Raw genomic sequence first — 20,427 nt, 5'->3', positions numbered from 1 at the left:
AGCACTCTGTTTCTGACCCCAGGCTGATGGGATGATGTGGGATATTAGGGGGAGTAGTCCGGTGGCTCTGGCTGACGGGATGATGTGGGATATTATAGTGAATGTGGCTATGCGGCGTGGGCAGGGCTATACACTCAGAGATATATATATATATATATATATATATATATATATATATATATATATAGAAATATGAGGAAATTGGGATCCAGCAAAAGGATGAAAGTTCACCATATTTGTAAAAACTTCTTCTTTATTAATCCATTATATCATAAAAAGTATGAGGAACTCCAATCAATTAGTAGCATTCCAGCAAGGGACTACATGTTTCAGCACGGACTGTGAGGAAGGCACATAGTGCTGAAACATGTAGTCCCCAATTTCCTCATATTTCTATTTGTTGGGGCATACTCCCTGCCTGGATCCGTGCAAAGTATAGGGTGAACACCGATTACTGCATCAAGAGGAACTCCTTTATGGTGAGCTGGCTATATGTTTTTCACATTGTTTGAAAATATATATATATATATATATATATATATATATATATATATATATATATATATATATATATATATATATATATATATATATATATATTAGCTGAAGAGCCCGGCGCTGCCCGGGCATAGTAGCTAACTGTGGTTAGTTCTAACAAATTATAATTATCCTCCATCCCATAGTCCCGTGCCCATATACCCATCATACATATCCACCATCCCGTAGGCCTGTGCCCATATACCCATCATAAATATCCTCCGTCCCATAGTCCCATGCCCATATACCCATCATACATATTCTCCATCCCATAGTCCCATGCCCATATACCCATCATACATATTCGCCATCCCATAGCCCCGTGCCCATATACCCGTCATACATATCCTCCATCCCATAGTCCAGTGCCCATATACCCATCACACATCCTCCATCCCATAGTCCTGTGCCCATATACCCATTATGACATCATCATCACCATGGCAACCGTTATGACATAACCGTCACCATTGCAACCTAGTAAGACATCATCGTCACCAGGGCAAACATTGTGACAGCATCTTCGTCATTGCAACCTATTATGACATTAGCGTCGCCATGGCAACCATTATGACAATGAGGGGCGGGGCTTGCAACCTATGATGACATCAGCGTCACCATGGCAACCATTATGACATAATGGGGGCGGGGCTTGATACACACACACTTTTTCCCCATTATGTAGATAGGGGCAAAATTGTTTGGTGAATTGGAACCCGCGGGGTTAAAATTTCGCCTCACAACATAGCCTATGACGCTCTCGGGGTCCAGACGTGCGACTGTGCCAAATTTTGTGGCTGTAGCTGCGACAGTGCGGATGCCAATCCCGGACATGCACACACATACATACGCACATTGAGCTTTATATATATATATATATATATATATATATATATATATATATATATATATATATATATGTATGTTCATTATAATTTGTAATAACCAACCGTAGTTAGTTGCTATGCCCGGGGGCAGCGCCAGGCTCTTCAGCTAGTGTGTATGTGTGTGTGTATATATATATATATATTATCATCCATACTGGAGTACATAGAATGATGAGGATATATGTCCCCTGTTGTGCTGCTATTCTTTAATACATAGAAAAAATAAGCCATTATACTCACCATCCCTATGCTCCCCTGCATCCTGTTCTGAAGCCAGCAGCTGACCTCAGCTTACAAGCAACGGGAGGGCATGACGTCACTGCCATGGGCCCTCCAGTCACGTGCATGCCAACATCAGCTGCTGGCCTCTGATTGGCCGTCTTCATGTCTTGCCCCTCACTGACCTGAATGATTTCGGCACCGCAGTACAAGTCAGCTAAATGTGCGTTCGAGGATGCACATCCAGTTGAAGATTGTGCTGCCATCATTGGACCCCCACCCACATGGTCGCGACAATTGAAACCGTGGTTGTTACTCCGCTGCTGATGATCATGCACTCTTCTATCTTTCAGTGACTCTAAAGTAGCAGCAAATAGATTGGAGTTTAATTTAAAGACTATAAAAGGGACTTTTGTTCTTTTTTGAGATTTTAGGGCCATAACTGCTTGGACATCCCCTTCTCAATTGCCGTTTTTCCCCATGAAAAAGTTTAAAACAGCCTATACTCGCTTTTGGATTGGTCACTGTTCCTGCGATGTTGGCACCTGGTGTCCCAGAACTCGTGTGGAATTGGGTGCAGGGCTCACATGGCATAACAGTCGGCGGACATTTCAGTTTCACTTCCTTTATACGAAACAGCTACTGTCGCTCTCTAACTTCCTCCAGATGTCAGTTATGTCAGAAGGAAGCGAGAGTGAAGCGGCTGCTGTTTGGCTGTAGTGCTCACGTGGCATAACAATGTCACGGGAGCTCCGGAAGATCAGGCGCCAACATTGCAGGAATCAATACAAAAATGGTGGGGGGAACAAGAGGCGCAATAGTGCCCTATCACTAGTGACACTTGAAGTATGAGCGGTATAATACAGTTCCACTCACCTATTCCAGTTGTGTAACCCACAACTGGCTTGAGAGCATATCACAGAATCAGCTGCTGCAGGACCTCCACCAACCACTCGCACGTGGAAAAAGCTTAAGAAAGTTGTGGGAAGCAGGGTGTGTTGCAGTCCGCGCTGCCAAGATTCACAAATCACCTGGGATACAAGATGTTGTAGTAGTGTACTCCTTTATTTCCTCCTACGCGTTTCGGCGCCCTTCCTGGCACCTGTTATCCCTGAGGAAGGTGCCAGGAAGGGCGCCGAAACGCGTAGGAGGAAATAAAGGAGTACACTGCTACAACATCTTGTATCCCAGGTGATTTGTGAATCTCGGCAGCGCGGACTGCAACACACCCTGCTTCCCACAACTTTCTGAACATTGCAGGAATGGCACAGGATAAAGGCAGTTGTGATGTGATACTGGGGAATGTTGTAGCTCAGAATGGGTTGCCCTAGTAGTGGATAACCCCTTAAAGATACTCTGCCAAAATGTAAACTCTATAACTGGTTCCTCGAGTGTAGGAGGACATCCTAAGCACTGGTGACTTCCTGTGCAATAAGGGCGCCCCCTTCAAGCACCAAAGGCAGCTGTATCCTATGCTTGCTATAGTTGTGCCTCTGATTTTAGATTTTTCTTGAGGCTGTGACTGATTTATAATTTTTAGTCTCCTAATAGAGCAAGGAAAGGTAAATCTTTATTGTGTTGCTGCCACTATACCTTTGTTTTCATTGATCTTTTACTGAACGTTGTTTATTTGCTCAGCGTATATTGCTTAATAATTTGTTCTTCCTGTGCCTTTCAGTTTTACTGTTAATGTGTATGCATGGAATCACTGGTTAAGTGTGTGTTTTTACTTCAAAACAGGAAGGTGTATGACATTTGTCATCATATCAATTGACCATTTTGAGGAGGATGTGGTGACTGCGGAATGCTGTATTTTTGTGGTTTCTGAACTGTGTTGTAGGTTCTTCCATGCTTGTTATGCCCAGGAGTTATTACTGCATACATACTTTATATGTCCACCTTATTATGGTTACCTGGATTACAGTCAAATATCAAATAAATCATTGAATGAACAAATGCAAACTTTACTTTGTATTTCTGCTTAGCTGTGATAACAAAATAAAATGCACTTTTTGTGCTGCCTGTCTACTGTTTCACCATTCTCACTCTGACATATATCACATTGGCTACTTAAGCAGTTTAAAAAAAATATATATATTTTTAATTTGGGCTTTTCTGTTTTGGATTACATAGCGTGCAAAGAGGCTGTATAGTGAATAGAAGCATGAACAATGCTATTGCTTTTATTGGACCCAGCTATCGCATTATCTTACAGTATAGCTTGTTGTGAGTTCATTTTCCCCTTCACCATTGAGGTCTGATGAACTCCCTCTTCTGGTGAAGGAAGGTAGTGAGGCTGATTACCAAGCACCCGAGCAGGATGATGATGACTGGGTGACTGGAATTGCTGACTGGATATAAGGCAGCTGACGCCCTTCTGCCTTGCTGGTGATTTCCCTGAGGGATTCTAGGAGACCAGTCTGATTCCTGCTCCTCAAAAGCTAAGTTTTCTGCTCTGCTTTTTGCATTTGTGTTTTGGTTTTGTTTTGCCTTGTTTTTCTGGATTTCTGCCATTCCCTGCTGTGGTGAGCTGAATTCCTTTTTGCTCTGTCTTCAGAAAATACCTGAGTACTGATATAGTCTTTTTGAAGCCTAGCGTCTTCAGGGCTTTTTTCCCTATCAGTCTGTTGGCTCTCATTTTGATAGGGTTTTGGCGGATTGCAGACAGCAGCTTTTCTATCCTGTCCTATTTAGTTAGCTTTGGCCCCATCATTTGCTCAGCCTATCTTTCTATCTGTGTGAGTGTTTTTTCATCTTGCTTCACCGTCATTATATGTTGGGGGCTGCCTATTGCTTTGGGGTCTGCTCTGGGGCAGTTTAGATTTCCCTTTCTGTCTTTAGGCTATTTAGTTCTCCGGTTGTGATCGAGGGGTCTAGGGCACCGTAGGAACCCCCCACGGCTACTGCTAGTTGTTGTTAATAGGTTCAGGGGTCTGCAATCCGATAGCTGCCAACTTCTCTGGTTTTTTGTTTTTGCCTCCTACGGTGACTCATTCATAACAATAGCTGCTGGGTCTATGCAGACATAATCAGATCTGCCAGTGACTTGTGACACGTCAGGGAGAGAGTTTTCCTTGTATCTGCCTCACTTACAGTGAGAAACTGATCAATAAGAAAATAAGTAATGTCCCAAAGAGGTATACTAGCAAGTGCAGCTGTGTCAGCACCTCATAGATGTATGAATGACTGTACTTGATAGTACTTGCGCCAGTATCTTTGTATTGTCTTGTCTTATATACCCCATGTGCGCAGGCGCGTTAGTGGTCACAGATGGGTCTTGAAACCCAGCCATCCATGCCTCTGCGCCTGTGTTGGCCGAAAATCTTCTGCATGGCACCTGTGCAGGCACTTCTGCATTTTTTTGGCGGATCTGTTATGCACTTCCTGGGCAGGCGATGCATTCCGCTGTGGATTTCTTACTCTGTTTCCAGTGCTCACGTGCACATTAACAACTGCCATTTCTATCTATGATTCTGACAACCATACTGCACGACTGGAACAAAATCCAGGTAATATATTTATATATTATATCCACTATACCATTACTCTTGATGAAGCCAAATTCCAGAGTTGTGATACGCATGGAGTCTCTGCATCCTTGTCTGTATATCCTTACAGGTTACCACTTAGCTTCAATATTTCTTCTCTTGTGCATATGTTTTTCTGTCTTGTACAGACTTTATGTACAGATGATTATTTTTCACTCTTGTGCCAGCAGTGCATGCCTTTTCAAGTCCTCATTACATGGGATCTATGGCTGTTATTTTTAGTTGCATCTTTTTGCTTCTGATATTGTGTTCATTAGTTGTCCATTTATTGCACATACACTTTACCTGATCTCTATTCGGTTGCATAAGATGTATATATCCTGGGCATTTCATATATATATATATATATATATATATATATATATATATATATATATATATATATATATATATATATATATATAAAATGTATATATGTTATTCCATTTGGCTATTTTAACCATAGCACTTTATAGCACCTTTTTCCTTACTCTGGGCCTACTTCAGCAGCCATAGCTTATTCCCCTCAGTAGCATACTGTTGCGTGCACTATTATGAATGTATATTTTTTCTTGGTATTTATTTGGTTGCCTACTTTAACATCTTGCAGACTCCCAAGAATTAGACCCAACACTATAGTGTTGTAGTCCTATATATTTTTTTGTCATAGCCATATATGCTTTTACTTGTTTTTCTTGTCTGTCAAATTATTTATATTTATTTTTTGGTGATGCTTGTCCTTAGACTTTTTTTTGGCATGTGACAGGTAAATCCTGACTGAGATTTGCTGGTGCCCTCTTTTTCCCCCACTCTACATGCTGCCTAAACTACAAAAAAACATGAATCGGAGCCCATTTCCTTCCCTTCTAGCGAGTATACTTTACTTTGAAATGCTGCATCGTTTCAGAAAACAGACATTTAAAAGCTAGCCGGGGTCCTTGCCGCTCGGGTTACTAGTTCAAAAGGTGAGACCCCGAAAGATTCTCCCAACCCTGCTCCCCTTGTGTTACAGATCTCTCCCTAAATGTTTTTTTTATAGGGAGGGGGGGTGGGGAGAAGATGTAAAAAATCGATTTCTTGAACAAGTCACCCAAGCGTCAAGGTCCCCAGCCAGCTTTTAAATGCATGATCTTTCTGAAACACCACATCTTTTGTGTAAAAAGAAAACCTGGCTAAAGTTATTGGGCCAGTGTCCGATTCATGCACCCTGTGGACAGTAATGAATCAGTGGTCATGTTAATGTAAACTACAGGCATTGCAGGTTGGCGCTGTTACACTGATTAAAATGGTACCTGGATTGATTAAATCCGTCTTGTGGTTGTTTAATCTGTGTTTGCAGTTTTGACTTAATGAGATGCTCGTGCTCTGGCGCGGGCCCATGGGTGGAGCTTTTTTTTGTTGCACTGGCCTCATCATCATCATCATTCTGGGCTTAAATGACAGGTCTTCAGTGACCTGCCTCCTATTTTACTTACTGCACCTGCGCATAATATTTTGGTCTTCAAAAAAAAAAAATTTTGCTTTAGCAAATGGAGGCGCATGCGCAGTAGCATCTGTCGGCAACCGATGCTCTCAATCTGCATATGCGCCGCCCACTGTTCCGAGAACCAGACAGGTTTGCTTTAAAGAAGCAATCTTATCAAAGTTTTAATCCCCATATTATATTGCAATCATTATATTATATAGCAAGTACAAAAAAAAAGATTGCGGACGGCACCGCTATTACCAGGTATCCGCTGGTGGTATATGTCTGGCAGCAAGCTGTCGTCCAGAGCTCCTGGGTGCTTGACCTTGCAGCGATCAACTCATTGAATCCATATAGAGGAAAGGTCGCACTCAACAGGATAAAATATGGCTAATTTATTGACACATAGTTACATGTCAGGTCAGAGTGGAAATACAAGAGTGTTCACAAGCTGACACGGGTCCCGTGGAAGCACTAGAACAGCGCGAAACGGCCGTTGTCAGCTTGTGAACACTCTTGTATTTCCACTCTGACCTGACATGTAACTATGTGTCAATAAATTAGCCATATTTTATTCTGTTGAGTGCGACCTTTCCTCTATATGGATTCATTATATTATATAGCGCTGTGCACTTACAATTGCTCATTTTTCCTTTCTACACAGCTAATTCCTTGCTTTCCTCTGCTCTGTGTAGAAACAGGAAGTCTCTTTTCCCTTCATTTATTATCCCACTCTTCAGCTCCTGACCCAGCTGTGCCTCCCCCCCCCCATGCCAGGGACTTTTGCAGTGACTGATGAGTCCTACAGGGAATATTTACCTCCCGTTTCTACATAGCGCTTAGAAGTATTCAGCTAGTCTTTTTTTAATCTGTGATTAAAAAATTAGCTGGGTAGAAAGGAAAAATAACCAATTGTAAGTATGCAGTGCCATATAATATATGATGATTGCATTATATTAGGAGAATAAAAATTTTGATGAGAGGAGTGCTTATTTAACTAAAAGGTAAGACTCTGGAAAAGCGCTATGTTGTCAGTTTTACATTCAATGCTATTGGTCAGATTCTACCATCCTAAAGGCCCCTTTACATTTAGCGATGCACCAGCGATCCCGACCACAATACGACCCGGTCGAGATCGCTGGTGCATCGCTAAATGATCGCTAGTGAGCTGCCACACTGGCAGATCTCACTAGCGATGCTCGGCGGTCGTACTTGCCTTTCAGACGAAGCAATGACCGCCGTCTTCCGCCCGCGTCCATAGCTCGCTCGCCGGCGCCAGCAGGAAGCCTGCGACGAGAAATGGACCAGGCTGATCTCGCGCGATCAGCTATAGCCAGCGGGGGAGCCGGTCGGAGGTATCACATGTAGCGATATCGCTGCTGCGTCACAAATCGGTGACGCTTTAGCGATATCGCTATGTGTAAAGCCCCCTTAAGTCGTGTATATGGGCATGTAGGTAATTGAAAGTTAAATATAATTATCTCCCTGAGAATTTGTCTTCAATGTATATTTTAAATTAAAGGGGGTGTTACCATTGTGAGGCATGTAGAAGTGAACTTTTAATCTCTTTATTCTTTATTATTATGTTTTTTCTCATCGACATACAGTGGGTCTGAAAAATATTCAGACCCCTTTAAATTTTTTACTCTGTTTCATTGCAGTCCTTTGGTAAATTCAAAAAAGTTCATTTTTTTCTCATTAATGAACACTCTGCACCCCATCTTGACTGAAAAAAACAAATGTAGAAATTTTTGCAAATTTATTCAAAAAGAAAAACTGAAATATCACATGGTCATAGGTATTCAGACCCTTTGCTCAGTATTGAGTAGAAGCACCCTATTGAGCTAATACAGCCATGATTCTTCTTGGGGATAATGCAACAAGTTGATTTGTGGATCCTCTGCCATTCTTCCTTGCAGATCCTCTCCAGTTCCGTCAGGTTGGATGGTGAACGTTGGTGGAAAGCCTTTTTCAGGTCTCTCCAGAGAGTTTAGGTCAGGGCTTTGGCTGGGCCAGTCAGGAATGGTCAAATAGTTGTCGGGCAGCCACTCCTTTGTTATTTTAGCTGTGTTCTTAGGGTCATTGTCTTGTTGGACGGTGAACCTTCGGCCAAGTCTGAGGTCCAGAGCCCTCTGGAAGAGGTTTTCATCCAGGATATCTCTGTACTTCGTCGCATTCATGTTTCCTTCAATTGCAACCAGTCGTTCTGTGACTGAAGCTGAAAAACACCCCCATAGCTTGATGCTGCCACCACCATGTTTCACTGTTGGGATTGTATTGGGCAGGTGATGAGCAGTGCTTTGTTTTCTCCACACATACCTCTTAGAATTATCACCAAAATGTTCTATCTTCATCTCATCTGACTAGAGAATCTTATTTCTCCAAGTCTGGTAGTCCTTCATGTGTTTTTTAGCAAACTCTCTTTCATATGTCTTGCACTGAGGAGAGGCTTCCGTCGGGCAACTCTACCATAAAGGCCCGACTGGTGGAGGGCTGCAGTGATAGTTGACTTTGTGGAACTTTCTCCCATCTCCCTACTGAATCTGTGGAGCTCAGCCACAGTGATTTTAAGGTTCTTTTTTACCTCTCTCACCAAGGTCTTCTCCCACGATTGCTCAGTTTGTCTGGACGGCCAGGTCTAGGAAAACTTCTGGTGGTCCAAAACTTCTTCAATTTAAGGATTATAGAGGCCACTGTGCTCTTAGGAACCTTGAGTACTGCAAAAATTCTTTTGTAACCTTGGCCAGATGTGTGCCTTGCCACAATTCTGTCTCTGAGCTCCTTGGCCAGTTCCTTTGGCCTCATGATTCGCATTTCGTCTGACATGCACTGTGAGGTCTTACATAGACAAGTGAGTGCCTTTACAAATCAAGTCCTATCAGTTTAATTAAACACAACTGGACACCAGTGAAGGAGTAGAACATCTCAAGGAGGATCACAAGGAAATGGACAGCATGTGACTTAAATATGAGTGTCTGAGCAAAGGGTCTGAATACTTATGACCATGTGATATTTCAGGTTTTTTTTTTTAATAAATTGCAAAAATTTCTACATTTCTGTTTTTGCAGTCAAGATGGGGTGCAGAGTGTACATTAATGAGAAAAAAAAAACTTTTTTGAATTTACCAAATGGCTGCGATGAAACAAAGAGTGAAAAATTTTAAGGGGTCTGAATACTTTCCGTACCCACTGTATAGAGGACAATCTTTATCCCATCCAGTGCACAGCAGTAGCCTTCCTCCCCATAAAGCGCATCTTTCTGAAGGAGATCCTATCATCATAAGATTACAATTCTTCATCTAAGATCCAAATGGTTATATATACGTCTGAAATTTTTCTGCCTGTGATAATGTCAACCACTTCAGATTAGAATCTTTTGAATGGCAGAGCAATCTCATTTGAAGGCACAAAAAATCGTCATGAGGACTGTAGCAACCATGTGACAACCTGCCCATTCTTTATACCTTGGAAAGAGTTGAGTAACTTTGATGTAAAATTGAAGTAGCAGTATTTTGTTTTTCATCTGGAGAAACTAGAGGAATGGACTCAAGTGCTTCCCACCAAAGCTTTTCTGTTATTGCACAAATTAAACTGTCATTTCAGCTTACCAGAAAGTTGGGTCATGGAGGGCCTAACACCTAATATATGTGTGTTGAATGTTGATACTCTGCCTGTAGAGCATCTGGTTTTAAATGCCTCTATAAGAGGATATTTTGATACCCTTTATCTTGGGTGGGGTAATTGACTCATGCCTCAACTGCGGTACCTGTAAAAGGGTGAATGTGTGATATGAATTGGATTTGCATTTGGTCTCAGAAGAGGAATTCTTCATCTGAGAAAATATGATCAATCATGGTGACCATATGTTGTTTCCAAACCTCTATCTCCATTAGTGAAACTAAACATGTAAACTCCGGGTATAAAGTCTATAAAGTTCCCCAATACATTTCATGCCTTTCTTATTTGTACAGCCACTCTTATGTATATCTGTCACCTGTAATTAAGAGGGCATGCTTATATATTATTTATGTTTTGACATTATTGAAGCTTTAGGCAACCCCTTTTTGTTAGATGGGTCCCCTGATGAGAAACTGATCCCAAGATGTCCAGCTTCTTGACCACCATAAATAAGGTGGTGTTGAATTTCCTTGTAGTACCACAACTTAAAATCACTGGTTCTCTGCTCTGGCTTTAGAGGATTCCCCCCTCTATGAACTCAAAATTCTTATTAGGATTTTACATCTAATTAATACAAGAAACTTCTACTTTAATTGTTACTATTGTTTCTTGGCAATACTTTATTACATTTTGATTGCTCAGATATCAAACTACAGTGACCACAGGCTGTGTATTAGTTCCCTGTAACATTTAAAACCACAACCTGCTCTTTCAGTTTCACATGCTGTTTTCCCCATGATGAATGCTGCTGATAGTGTTGCTACCCTATTAATGTGTGAATGTGCTCTACAAGAACTTTAAAACAGTATTTTATTGATTTATCTCTACGAGGGTGTACACATAGTGGGGATTATGGTCCCGATTCATCAAGTCTCTTAGTACTCTAGTATTGATGGAGTATGTTGGTGTAAGATGTGCCAAATGAATGTGGCACATGTTTTAGCTGCCGTGCCCCACTGCAGGAAATGTCCTGCAGTCAGGTGCAGCAGTGCGGTTCTTTCGTAATTTATAACCTAATTAATTGTAACATAAATTTATGATTAATTTTAAGGCTGCTCGGCCATGCACCCTACCCACTAAGCTCACACCTCTTTTCAAAAAGTTGGTGTATCTGGCATGGACGAAGTTAAAAACATCAAAAGTTGCAAGATTTTGCAACATTTCAAACAGCTTAAAGAGTGTCGGAAGGATCAACCATCCTAAGCTATCTATATGGGCATGTAGGTCAGAGAAAGTTCAGTAAGATGATATCTTGATATCTGTAATCCTATGTGTTATTCTAGAGAAATCAGTATTTTTCTTAAATGTAAATGATCTAAGATCTATGGGCTGGACACTGATCTCCCTGATAATCTGCCTCCAGAGCTGCTTAGATATTAAAGGGGGAGTTACCAGTGTGAGACATGTAGATCAGAAGAGAGGACTGTCAGCCATTACATGTCAAACACCCTCTTTTATTTAATACTAGCTGAAGAGCCCGGCGTTGCCTGGGCATAGTAACCAACTGTGGTTAGTTATAACAAATTATAATGATTATATTGCACATAAAAACATTTCACATCATATATTCAACACTACAGATTTGCAACAAAAATTAACTAAACGATTACCCAAGTATTGATAGTATTTTATTTTCAACTCATTCAAGAGCCTATTGATAAACAACATGTGTATTTGTGTATCTACCCCTATCCTGTGTGATAATGTCTGCTGAGCTGTGTACCTTAGCCTCTCCTGTGTGATACTTTCTGCTGAGCTGTGTATCTAATCCTATCGTGTTATTGACTGCTCAGCCGTGTATCTAATCCTACTCTGTGTGATACTGACTGCAGAGCCGTGTATCTAATCCTATCCTGTGTGATACTGACTGCTGAGATGTGTATCTAATCCTATCCTGTGTGATACTGGGCTCCCCCTGCAGTCTGTGTCAAAGGGTGGTCTGTGTTGGCACGGTAATAAATTGTGTTATTTCCAGCTTTACAGAAGGACAATAACACCATAGAAATAAGAATAGGCAAAATTGTTTGGTGAATTGGAATGTGGGGGGTTAAAATTTTGCCTCACAACATAGCCTATGACGCTCTCGGGGTCCAGACGTGTGACTGCAAAATTTTGTGGCTGTAGCTGCGACGGTGCAGATGCCAATCCCAGACATATACATACATACATACACTTTTTCCCCATTATGTACATAGTGGCAAAATTGTTTGGTGAATTGGAACGCGCGGGGTTAAAATTTCACCTCACACCATAGCCTATGACGCTCTCGGGGTCCATGTAAATCAATTAGCCGTGGAGACACCATCACATGTTTCTCAACGCAAGCAATGACTAGCCAGGTCTTTCACCAGGAAGGAACAACCACGGGAAGGGCAGTCTCCAATGAAGGAAACCACCTATGCCAAAACATGGTATCCATCCACAGACAGCTGTTTCGGGGTATTGCCCCTTATCAGTGTGTAGTAGGAAACTGGCTAGTAGGAGCAATGCCTAGTAAAAGACTATGAAAATGAAGATGAGTGACCTCATGGAGATCAACATCCAACACTGCGGAGACACCATCACATGTTTCTCAACGCAGTGATTCTAGAGCAATGCCCCCATCCCTTATGGGAAATATGCAAAAACATGTAAATCAATCAGCCGCGGAGACACCATCACATGTTTCTCAACGCAAGCAATGACTAGCCAGGTCTTTCACCGGGAAGGAACAACCACGGGAAGGGCAGTCTCCAATGAAGGAAACCACCTATGCCAAAACATGGTATCCATCCACAGACAGCTGTTTCGGGGTATTGCCCCTCATCAGTGTGGAGTAGGACCTGGCTAGTCATTGCTTGCGTTGAGAAACGTGATGGTGTCTCCGCGGCTGATTGATTTACAGTGCCTACAAGTAGTATTCAACCCCCTGCAGATTTAGCAGGTTTGATAAGATGCAAATAAATTAGAGCCTTCAAACTTCACACAAGAGCAGGATTTATTAACAGATGCATAAATCTTACAAACCAAAAAGTTATGTTGCTCAGTTAAATTTTAATAAATTTTAAATATACAAGTGTGGGTCAATTATTATTCAACCCCTAGGTTTAATATTTTGTGGAATAACCCTTGTTTGCAATTACAGCTAATAATCGTCTTTTATAAGACCTGATCAGGCCGGCACAGGTCTCTGGAGTTATCTTGGCCCACTCCTCCATGCAGATCTTCTCCAAGTTATCTAGGTTCTTTGGGTGTCTCATGTGGACTTTAATCTTGAGCTCCTTCCACAAGTTTTCAATTGGGTTAAGGTCAGGAGACTGACTAGGCCACTCCAACACCTTGATTTTTTGCCTCTTGAACCAGGCCTTGGTTTTCTTGGCTGTGTGCTTTGGGTCGTTGTCTTGTTGAAAGATGAAATGACGACCCATCTTAAGACCCTTGATGGAGGAGCGGAGGTTCTTGGCCAAAATCTCCAGGTAGGCCGTGCTATCCATCTTCCCATGGATGCGGACCAGATGGCCAGGCCCCTTGGCTGAGAAACAGCCCCACAGCATGATGCTGCCACCACCATGCTTGACTGTAGGGATGGTATTCTTGGGGTCGTATGCAGTGCCATTCAGTCTCCAAACGTCACGTGTGTGGTTGGCACCAAAGATCTCGATCTTGGTCTCATCAGACCAGAGAACCTTGAACCAGTCTGTCTCAGAGTCCTCCAAGTGATCATGAGCAAACTGTAGACGAGCCTTGACATGACGCTTTGAAAGTAAAGGTACCTTACGGGCTCGACTGGAACGGAGACCATTGCGGTGGAGTACGTTACTTATGGTATTGACTGAAACCAATGTCCTCACTGCCATGAGATCTTCCCGGAGCTCCTTCCTTGTTGTCCTTGGGTTAGCCTTGACTCTTCGGACAAGCCTGGCCTCGGCACGGGAGGAAACTTTCAAAGGCTGTCCAGGCCGTGGAAGGCTAACAGTAGTTCCATAAGCCTTCCACTTCCGGATGATGCTCCCAACAGTGGAGACAGGTAGGCCCAACTCCTTGGAAAGGGTTTTGTACCCCTTGCCAGCCTTGTGACCCTCCACGATCTTGTCTCTGATGGCCTTGGAATGCTCCTTTGTCTTTCCCATGTTGACCATGTATGAGTGCTGTTCACAAGTTTGGGGAGGGTCTTAAATAGTCAGAAAAGGCTGGAAAAAGAGATAATTAATCCAAACATGTGAAGCTCATTGTTCTTTGTGCCTGAAATACTTCTTAATACTTTAGGGGAACCAAACAGAATTCTGGTGGTTTGAGGGGTTGAATAATAAATGACCCTCTGAATAAACTTTTCACAATTTAAAAAAAAATTAAACAAAGAAATAACATTCTTTTTTGCTGCAGTGCATTTCACACTTCCAGGCTGATCTACAGTCCAAATGTCACAATGCCAAGTTAATTCCGAATGTGTAAACCTGCTAAATCTGCAGGGGGTTGAATACTACTACTTGTAGGCACTGTACATGTTTTTGCATATTTCCCATAAGCGATGGGGGCATTGCTCTAGAATCACTGCGTTGAGAAACATGTGATGGTGTCTCCGCAGTGTTGGATGTTGCTCTCGGGGTCCAGACGTGTGACTGCAAAATTTTGTGGCTGTAGCTGCGACAGTACAGATGCCAATCCCGGACATACATACACACACACTTTGAGCTTTATATATTAGATAGGCTCTGGAGGCAGATTTTCAGGGAGATCCATGTCCGGCCCATAACCCTGAATAGTTCATTTACATAGCGTGGATTTCTCTGCAATAAGACATCCAATTGCAGATATCAAGGTATCATTTTATTTAACTTTCTATAACCTACAAGCCCATATAGACAGAGATTGATCCTAGTTGCAGATACCTTTTATCGCCACTCTTCTAGGGAAAACCTTCATCTATGTTTCTAACAAACCTAAAGAAAAGTGGCATCTTACAATTTTTGTGGGTTGGACAGGAATAGAATCATGTTCTTTCTAAAGAAAGGTCAAAACTTCCTTGTATATTCACATTTATTTATTTTTAAATCAAAATAGAAGGATGTGAAGTGACCATTTCCAGCTTTTCATGCTTTTTTTAGTGTTGCTGCATTGCTTTCTTGCTTTAACTATGTTTGCCATTTATTATTCCTAGAGTGGGTGTGGCTTATATAGCCATTACGGTTAACCATGAGAACACTGTGCAAAGCGTCATTCAAGAAGTTCTGCCTCAGCTTGGACGCTTGGTAATTTTTATATATTTATTTTTTGTGTACTACAAAATGTTTCTCTCCTTTTCTAAGGGGTTTTCATTGTTTATTTGAAGTATTAACATTTTCCCTTCACCCATAACAGCACACCTGAGAGAGGGATCCGCCCCGCCAGGACTGGAACTTACTGACATATAAGGGGCGACACCTCTCCTCCGCTTCATTTGGGTTCCTGTTCTGGAACGAGATCCCAGTCTGACAGCGGCGGTGCCTGTCATGGAAGACATAGCAGCAAACAGATGGGTGGCCAGATTCATTAAATCCTGCCAGAGGTCTAAACCAATCCCATTACCAAAAATAGCTCCCTGGGATTTAAACCTTGTGTTAGAAGCTCTCACGAAAGAGCCATTTGAACCAGTGCAACAACTACCAGTAAAATATCTCACCCTAAAGACCATTATTTTAGTGGCCCTTACATCGGCCCGTAGAGTAAGTGACTTGCAGGCCGTCTCAGTTAATCCACCTTATACCCAGGTGTACCAGGACAGGGTAGTCCTAAAAACAGACCCTGCTTATTTACCGAAAGTGGTATCAAATTTCCATCGTAGCCAGGAAATTGTCCTTCTGTGAGAATCCAAAAAACCCAGGAGAGGAGAAATTCCATAAACTAGACGTTAAAAGAGCCCTCTTAGAGTACATATTAGTGACTAGCCAGTGGAGGAGGTCCAAGTCCCTATTTGTAGCCTTTCAGGGTGCCAGGAAGGGCTATGGAGTATCAAAAGGGACTATTGCCAGATGGATTAGGGAGGCCATTAGTGTAGCCTACTCAGCTAGTGGTGTTTCGACTCCTGACGGCATCAAGGCTCATTCCACCAGAGCCGTGGCGACCTCCTCTGCTGAAAAGGCAGAGGTATCGATTGAGCAAATCTGTAAGGCTGCTACCTGGGCCTCACCCTCAACCTTTTTTAAGCACTATAGATTAAATCTATCCTCCTCTGCTGACTTAACCTTTGGTAGAAGGGTGCTGCAAGCGGTTGTCCCTCCCTAAGGTGTTCGAAGTCTCCAAAAATCTCTCAGGTGTGCTGTCATGGGTGAAGGGAAAACCACCATGGTTACTTTCCGGAACCCATGACAGCACCCGTATATCCCCCCCCCCTTTTCACCGTATGGGTGTGCACGTTAACAGGGTGTATTTGTGTGATGTGGTGTTGGATAAACATGTAACTAACCGGGAAGTCCTCTCAATGCTCTGAAGCGGGGGAGAGGTGTCGCCCCTTATATTTCAGTAGGTTCCTGTCCTGGCGGGGCAGATCCCTATCTCAGGTGTGCTGTCATGGGTTCCGGAAAAACCGGCTACCGGTAAGTAACCATGGTGGTTTTTATTATACCATTCAAAAAAAAATAAAGGTAACACTGACATCACACATTAGATCTGGAGGAATGAAACATTCAAGTTGAAAATCTTAAGTGATATAAATTGTGTATTTAATTGAGAAAAAAATGATGTATCAACCAGTCAGTTAAAACCAAAATGATCAACCAATTGAGGGCAGAATTTCAAATAGCTCATAAAGTTGAAGGGGTGTCCCAAGTTTAAAAGCCATAGGATAGGTGATAGTTTCCCAATCGCTGGGGGTCTAGCTGCTGGGCCCAAACTGATTACGTCTGTCAGATGTGCTCAGTTTGAGCCTGCAATTGAAAACTGCTTGTAAATGCCAATGGAGCCGCACAATGCTGGGCTGTAAGCACATGTTCCCCTAGATGACTTCATTCTCTAATCTCACCCTCAACCCTTCTTACGGTTTGGTCAGAAACATGTACACCAGAAGCCTGCTGGTGTAGGGTTCTTGCAGTGCTCCTCCAGTTCCTTCACATACAAAGAAGCAGATCCTAGTTTTATTGAGGGAATGATGCTCTTCTAAGACCAAGTGTGGCTCTCCTCATGTAATGACGCATGTCCAATTTTCTGCTCAATGCTCTCGAGACTGCACCAACGGACAAAGCAAATCAATCTGTGATAGCACGTGAGGCATGGACCATTCTGGAGGAGCTGGACATCTTGTGCAACCTAAATGGGCTGCAGATAACTCCTCATGCTAAAAGGACACTAGTAAATCGAAAGGCTAAAGAAGAATTAGTTAGTAAGGATAAGTATAGAGGAATTTTCTGTCCACCACCTGCAGAACTATTATTCCCTTTCAATGGATGTCTTGCCATTACCTCCCCATTTTAACCATTGCCAATTTCATTTGCGCCATGACAAGTTAAATTTATCCACTGTTGCTTATGTCTCAGGTTGATAATCGCTTAAGTTTAATTGAGTTGAGGTTATATTGTGATGCGCAAGTGTTCCCTTAACTTTTTTGAGCATTCATATACTGTATAGAGATACAAATTAGTGACTTAACATTATTTCAAATTGTAATGTACAAGTGAAATTACATCTCTAGTACATGATCTACATTATTTTAAATTTATTACACATAGGTGTGCAGCTGCTTAAAGGGAACCTGTCAGCAGGATTGTGCACAGTAACCTACAGACAGTATCAGGTCAGCGCCATTATACTGATTACAATGATACCTTGGTTAATGAAATCGGTCTTGTGGTTGTTGTGTAAACTTTATTTTCAGTTTCTGAGATAATGATATGCTCGTGCTCTGGGGCAACCTGTGGGGGGGGGTCTTTATGTGATGCTGTGCTTATATTGATTGCTTCTGACAGGTCAATGATCCCTCAGTGACCTGACCCCTCAGTGACCTGACCCCAATTTTACTTACTGAATACTATATATATTGAAAAAAATAATTAAAATATATCCTTCGGAAGCCAGACGGCTGCACCTGCGCTGCAGCATGATCGCATGTATAGTGTGCATTTAATTATTTTATTTGCTGGTATGAATTCAGAAAAAAAATGTCTCAAAATGGTGCTGGCCGTGCCTGAGCAGTAGCATCTATCAGTGATCCGATAGATGCTATTGCGTAGGCATCATCAGCGCCATCATGCTAAGGGAAAAAGAAAATTGTCTCCACTAAGATGACAGCGCCGGCAAAGTAGCATCTATTGGTGATCCGATAAATGCTATTGCGCAGGTGCCCGTGGTGCCATCTTGGTGGAGAATTTTTTTTTTTCATGCTGTAGCAAGATGGTGTTTATTTAATCCAGCAAATAAAATAATTAAATGCACATTATACATGCGATCATGCTGCAGTGCAGGTACGCCACCTGCCTGCTGAAGTAGATTTTATTTTTCAATATATATAATATTTAGTATGTAAAATAGGGGGCAGGTTAGTGAGGGATCAGTGACCTGTCATAACCCATCAGTATAAATACCTAATCAGAGCACCACGTGAAGACCCCCCCCCCACAGGCCGCCCTGGAGCACGAGCATAACATTAACTGAAAATAAAGATTACACAAAAATCACAAGATAGATTTCAGTATCATTGTAATCAGTATAACGGCGCCGACCTGACACTGTGTGTCGGTTACTGTGCACAATCCTGCTGGCAGGTTTCGTTTAACAAGATCGATGCATCCTTAGCTGTCCGTTCTCGCCCAGTGTGATAAGCCATGCATGGCCAGATTGTACCATTGTAACAGCCATTGTGGACTCACATGGGTATGGCAGTGGCACTGGAAAGCTCATTCACGAGCCAGCATGACCACCATCTACATCAGAATTTAGATTAGAACATGTCTTAACGTCTGTAATTATTTAGCAATCCTTAAAAACTGGTAAATCCTGGAAAAATAAACATTAAAACACCTTGAAGCGTTTCTGACGTATCACATGCCCCTAGTCGTAAGCAAAGTTTGTCTATTGCAATCGGATAAATAAATGTTGGGCCTGTGGGTTATCTGATTGCTAGGACCCTCCTTTAAGATCATGTGGTTGTCCATTCTTGGAATTGCAGTAGATTGCAGGGCATTTGATCTCCTGTCCCAGGATTGAAGCGAATTATAGAGGTCAGATACTGAGCGTACATTTATGTCATATAATATTGATACTGTAAATGTGTGCCAACAGCCTCCACGTAACCAATTCTAAAACCAATTCCAGTTATTCCTGGCTATTCCACAAAGCGATTGTGTGTTTTAGTAGCAGGGTACATGGTTAGACATTTGGGTATTTTGTACTGAACGTAAAGATTTATAGTGTTACTTTTATAGGTTTAGTGTTCGAAATGCCATAATAGATGCCATGTCATAATTTGCAGAATGAAAATGTAGAGAATTTCAGATTGGTAGAAGTTCTTATGAGCAGCAAACAAGGTAAGAAGCAACATATTTCTCATCAAAGAGATGATGGACCCAGTTTTTTATGTAAATCTGAACTTTTAGGCCACATGCACACATTCAGTATTCGGTCAGTATTTGTAAGCCAAAACCAGGAGTGGGTGATAAATGCAGAATGTGTTTCCATTATACTTTTCCTCTGATTTTTTCCTCACATGGTTTTGGCTTACACATACTAATGTTAAATACTGACAGTGTGACGGTGGCCTCAAAGCTAAAGAGCTCATTTATTATACAATATTCGATTTTATTTATAAACCTATGCAAAAACTGCTGGAGCTGTACCTGAAGCTGACCACACATGATGGAATGCGGTAACTAGTTACCAAAAAATACCATTGAAAGGGAACCTGCCATTAGATTTATGCTGCCTGGACCCCGAAAAGGATGAATCTGACAACATGACTACAGTCAGGTATGTTTCACCCTGAAACATTGTTGTTTCAGAGAAAACCTACCATAGTTTGCAAAGCCAGACTATAGGCATAGACAAGACTAGTCTATCACAGCTGCTTTTAGCGTTAGTATTATTATGGTGAAACTATGCTGCAGTGAGATCTAAAATAAAGTGTAATATAGAAGTATTGCCCATATTCAGAAGATGATTATTTCATGCTT

General features: G+C 41.9%; 1 protein-coding gene across 1 annotated transcript in view; it reads left to right on the top strand.

Annotated features, from left to right (window-relative positions):
• LOC141055619 (diacylglycerol kinase theta-like) overlaps positions 1–20,427 on the top strand; it is a 202,420-nt gene that overhangs the window by 142,377 nt on the left and 39,616 nt on the right. The window contains exons 10-11 of the mRNA XM_073552263.1: positions 15,450–15,540; positions 19,731–19,785. Of these exons, the coding sequence (XP_073408364.1) occupies positions 15,450–15,540; positions 19,731–19,785 (146 nt within the window). The remainder of the gene's footprint in view (positions 1–15,449; positions 15,541–19,730; positions 19,786–20,427) is intronic.

Source organism: Dendrobates tinctorius, unplaced genomic scaffold, assembly GCF_039654945.1.
Source record: "Dendrobates tinctorius isolate UK_male_01 unplaced genomic scaffold, ASM3965494v1 ptg000189l, whole genome shotgun sequence".
Taxonomy (NCBI): Eukaryota; Metazoa; Chordata; class Amphibia; order Anura; family Dendrobatidae; genus Dendrobates; species Dendrobates tinctorius.
This window is presented reverse-complemented; position numbering and strand designations above follow the sequence as displayed.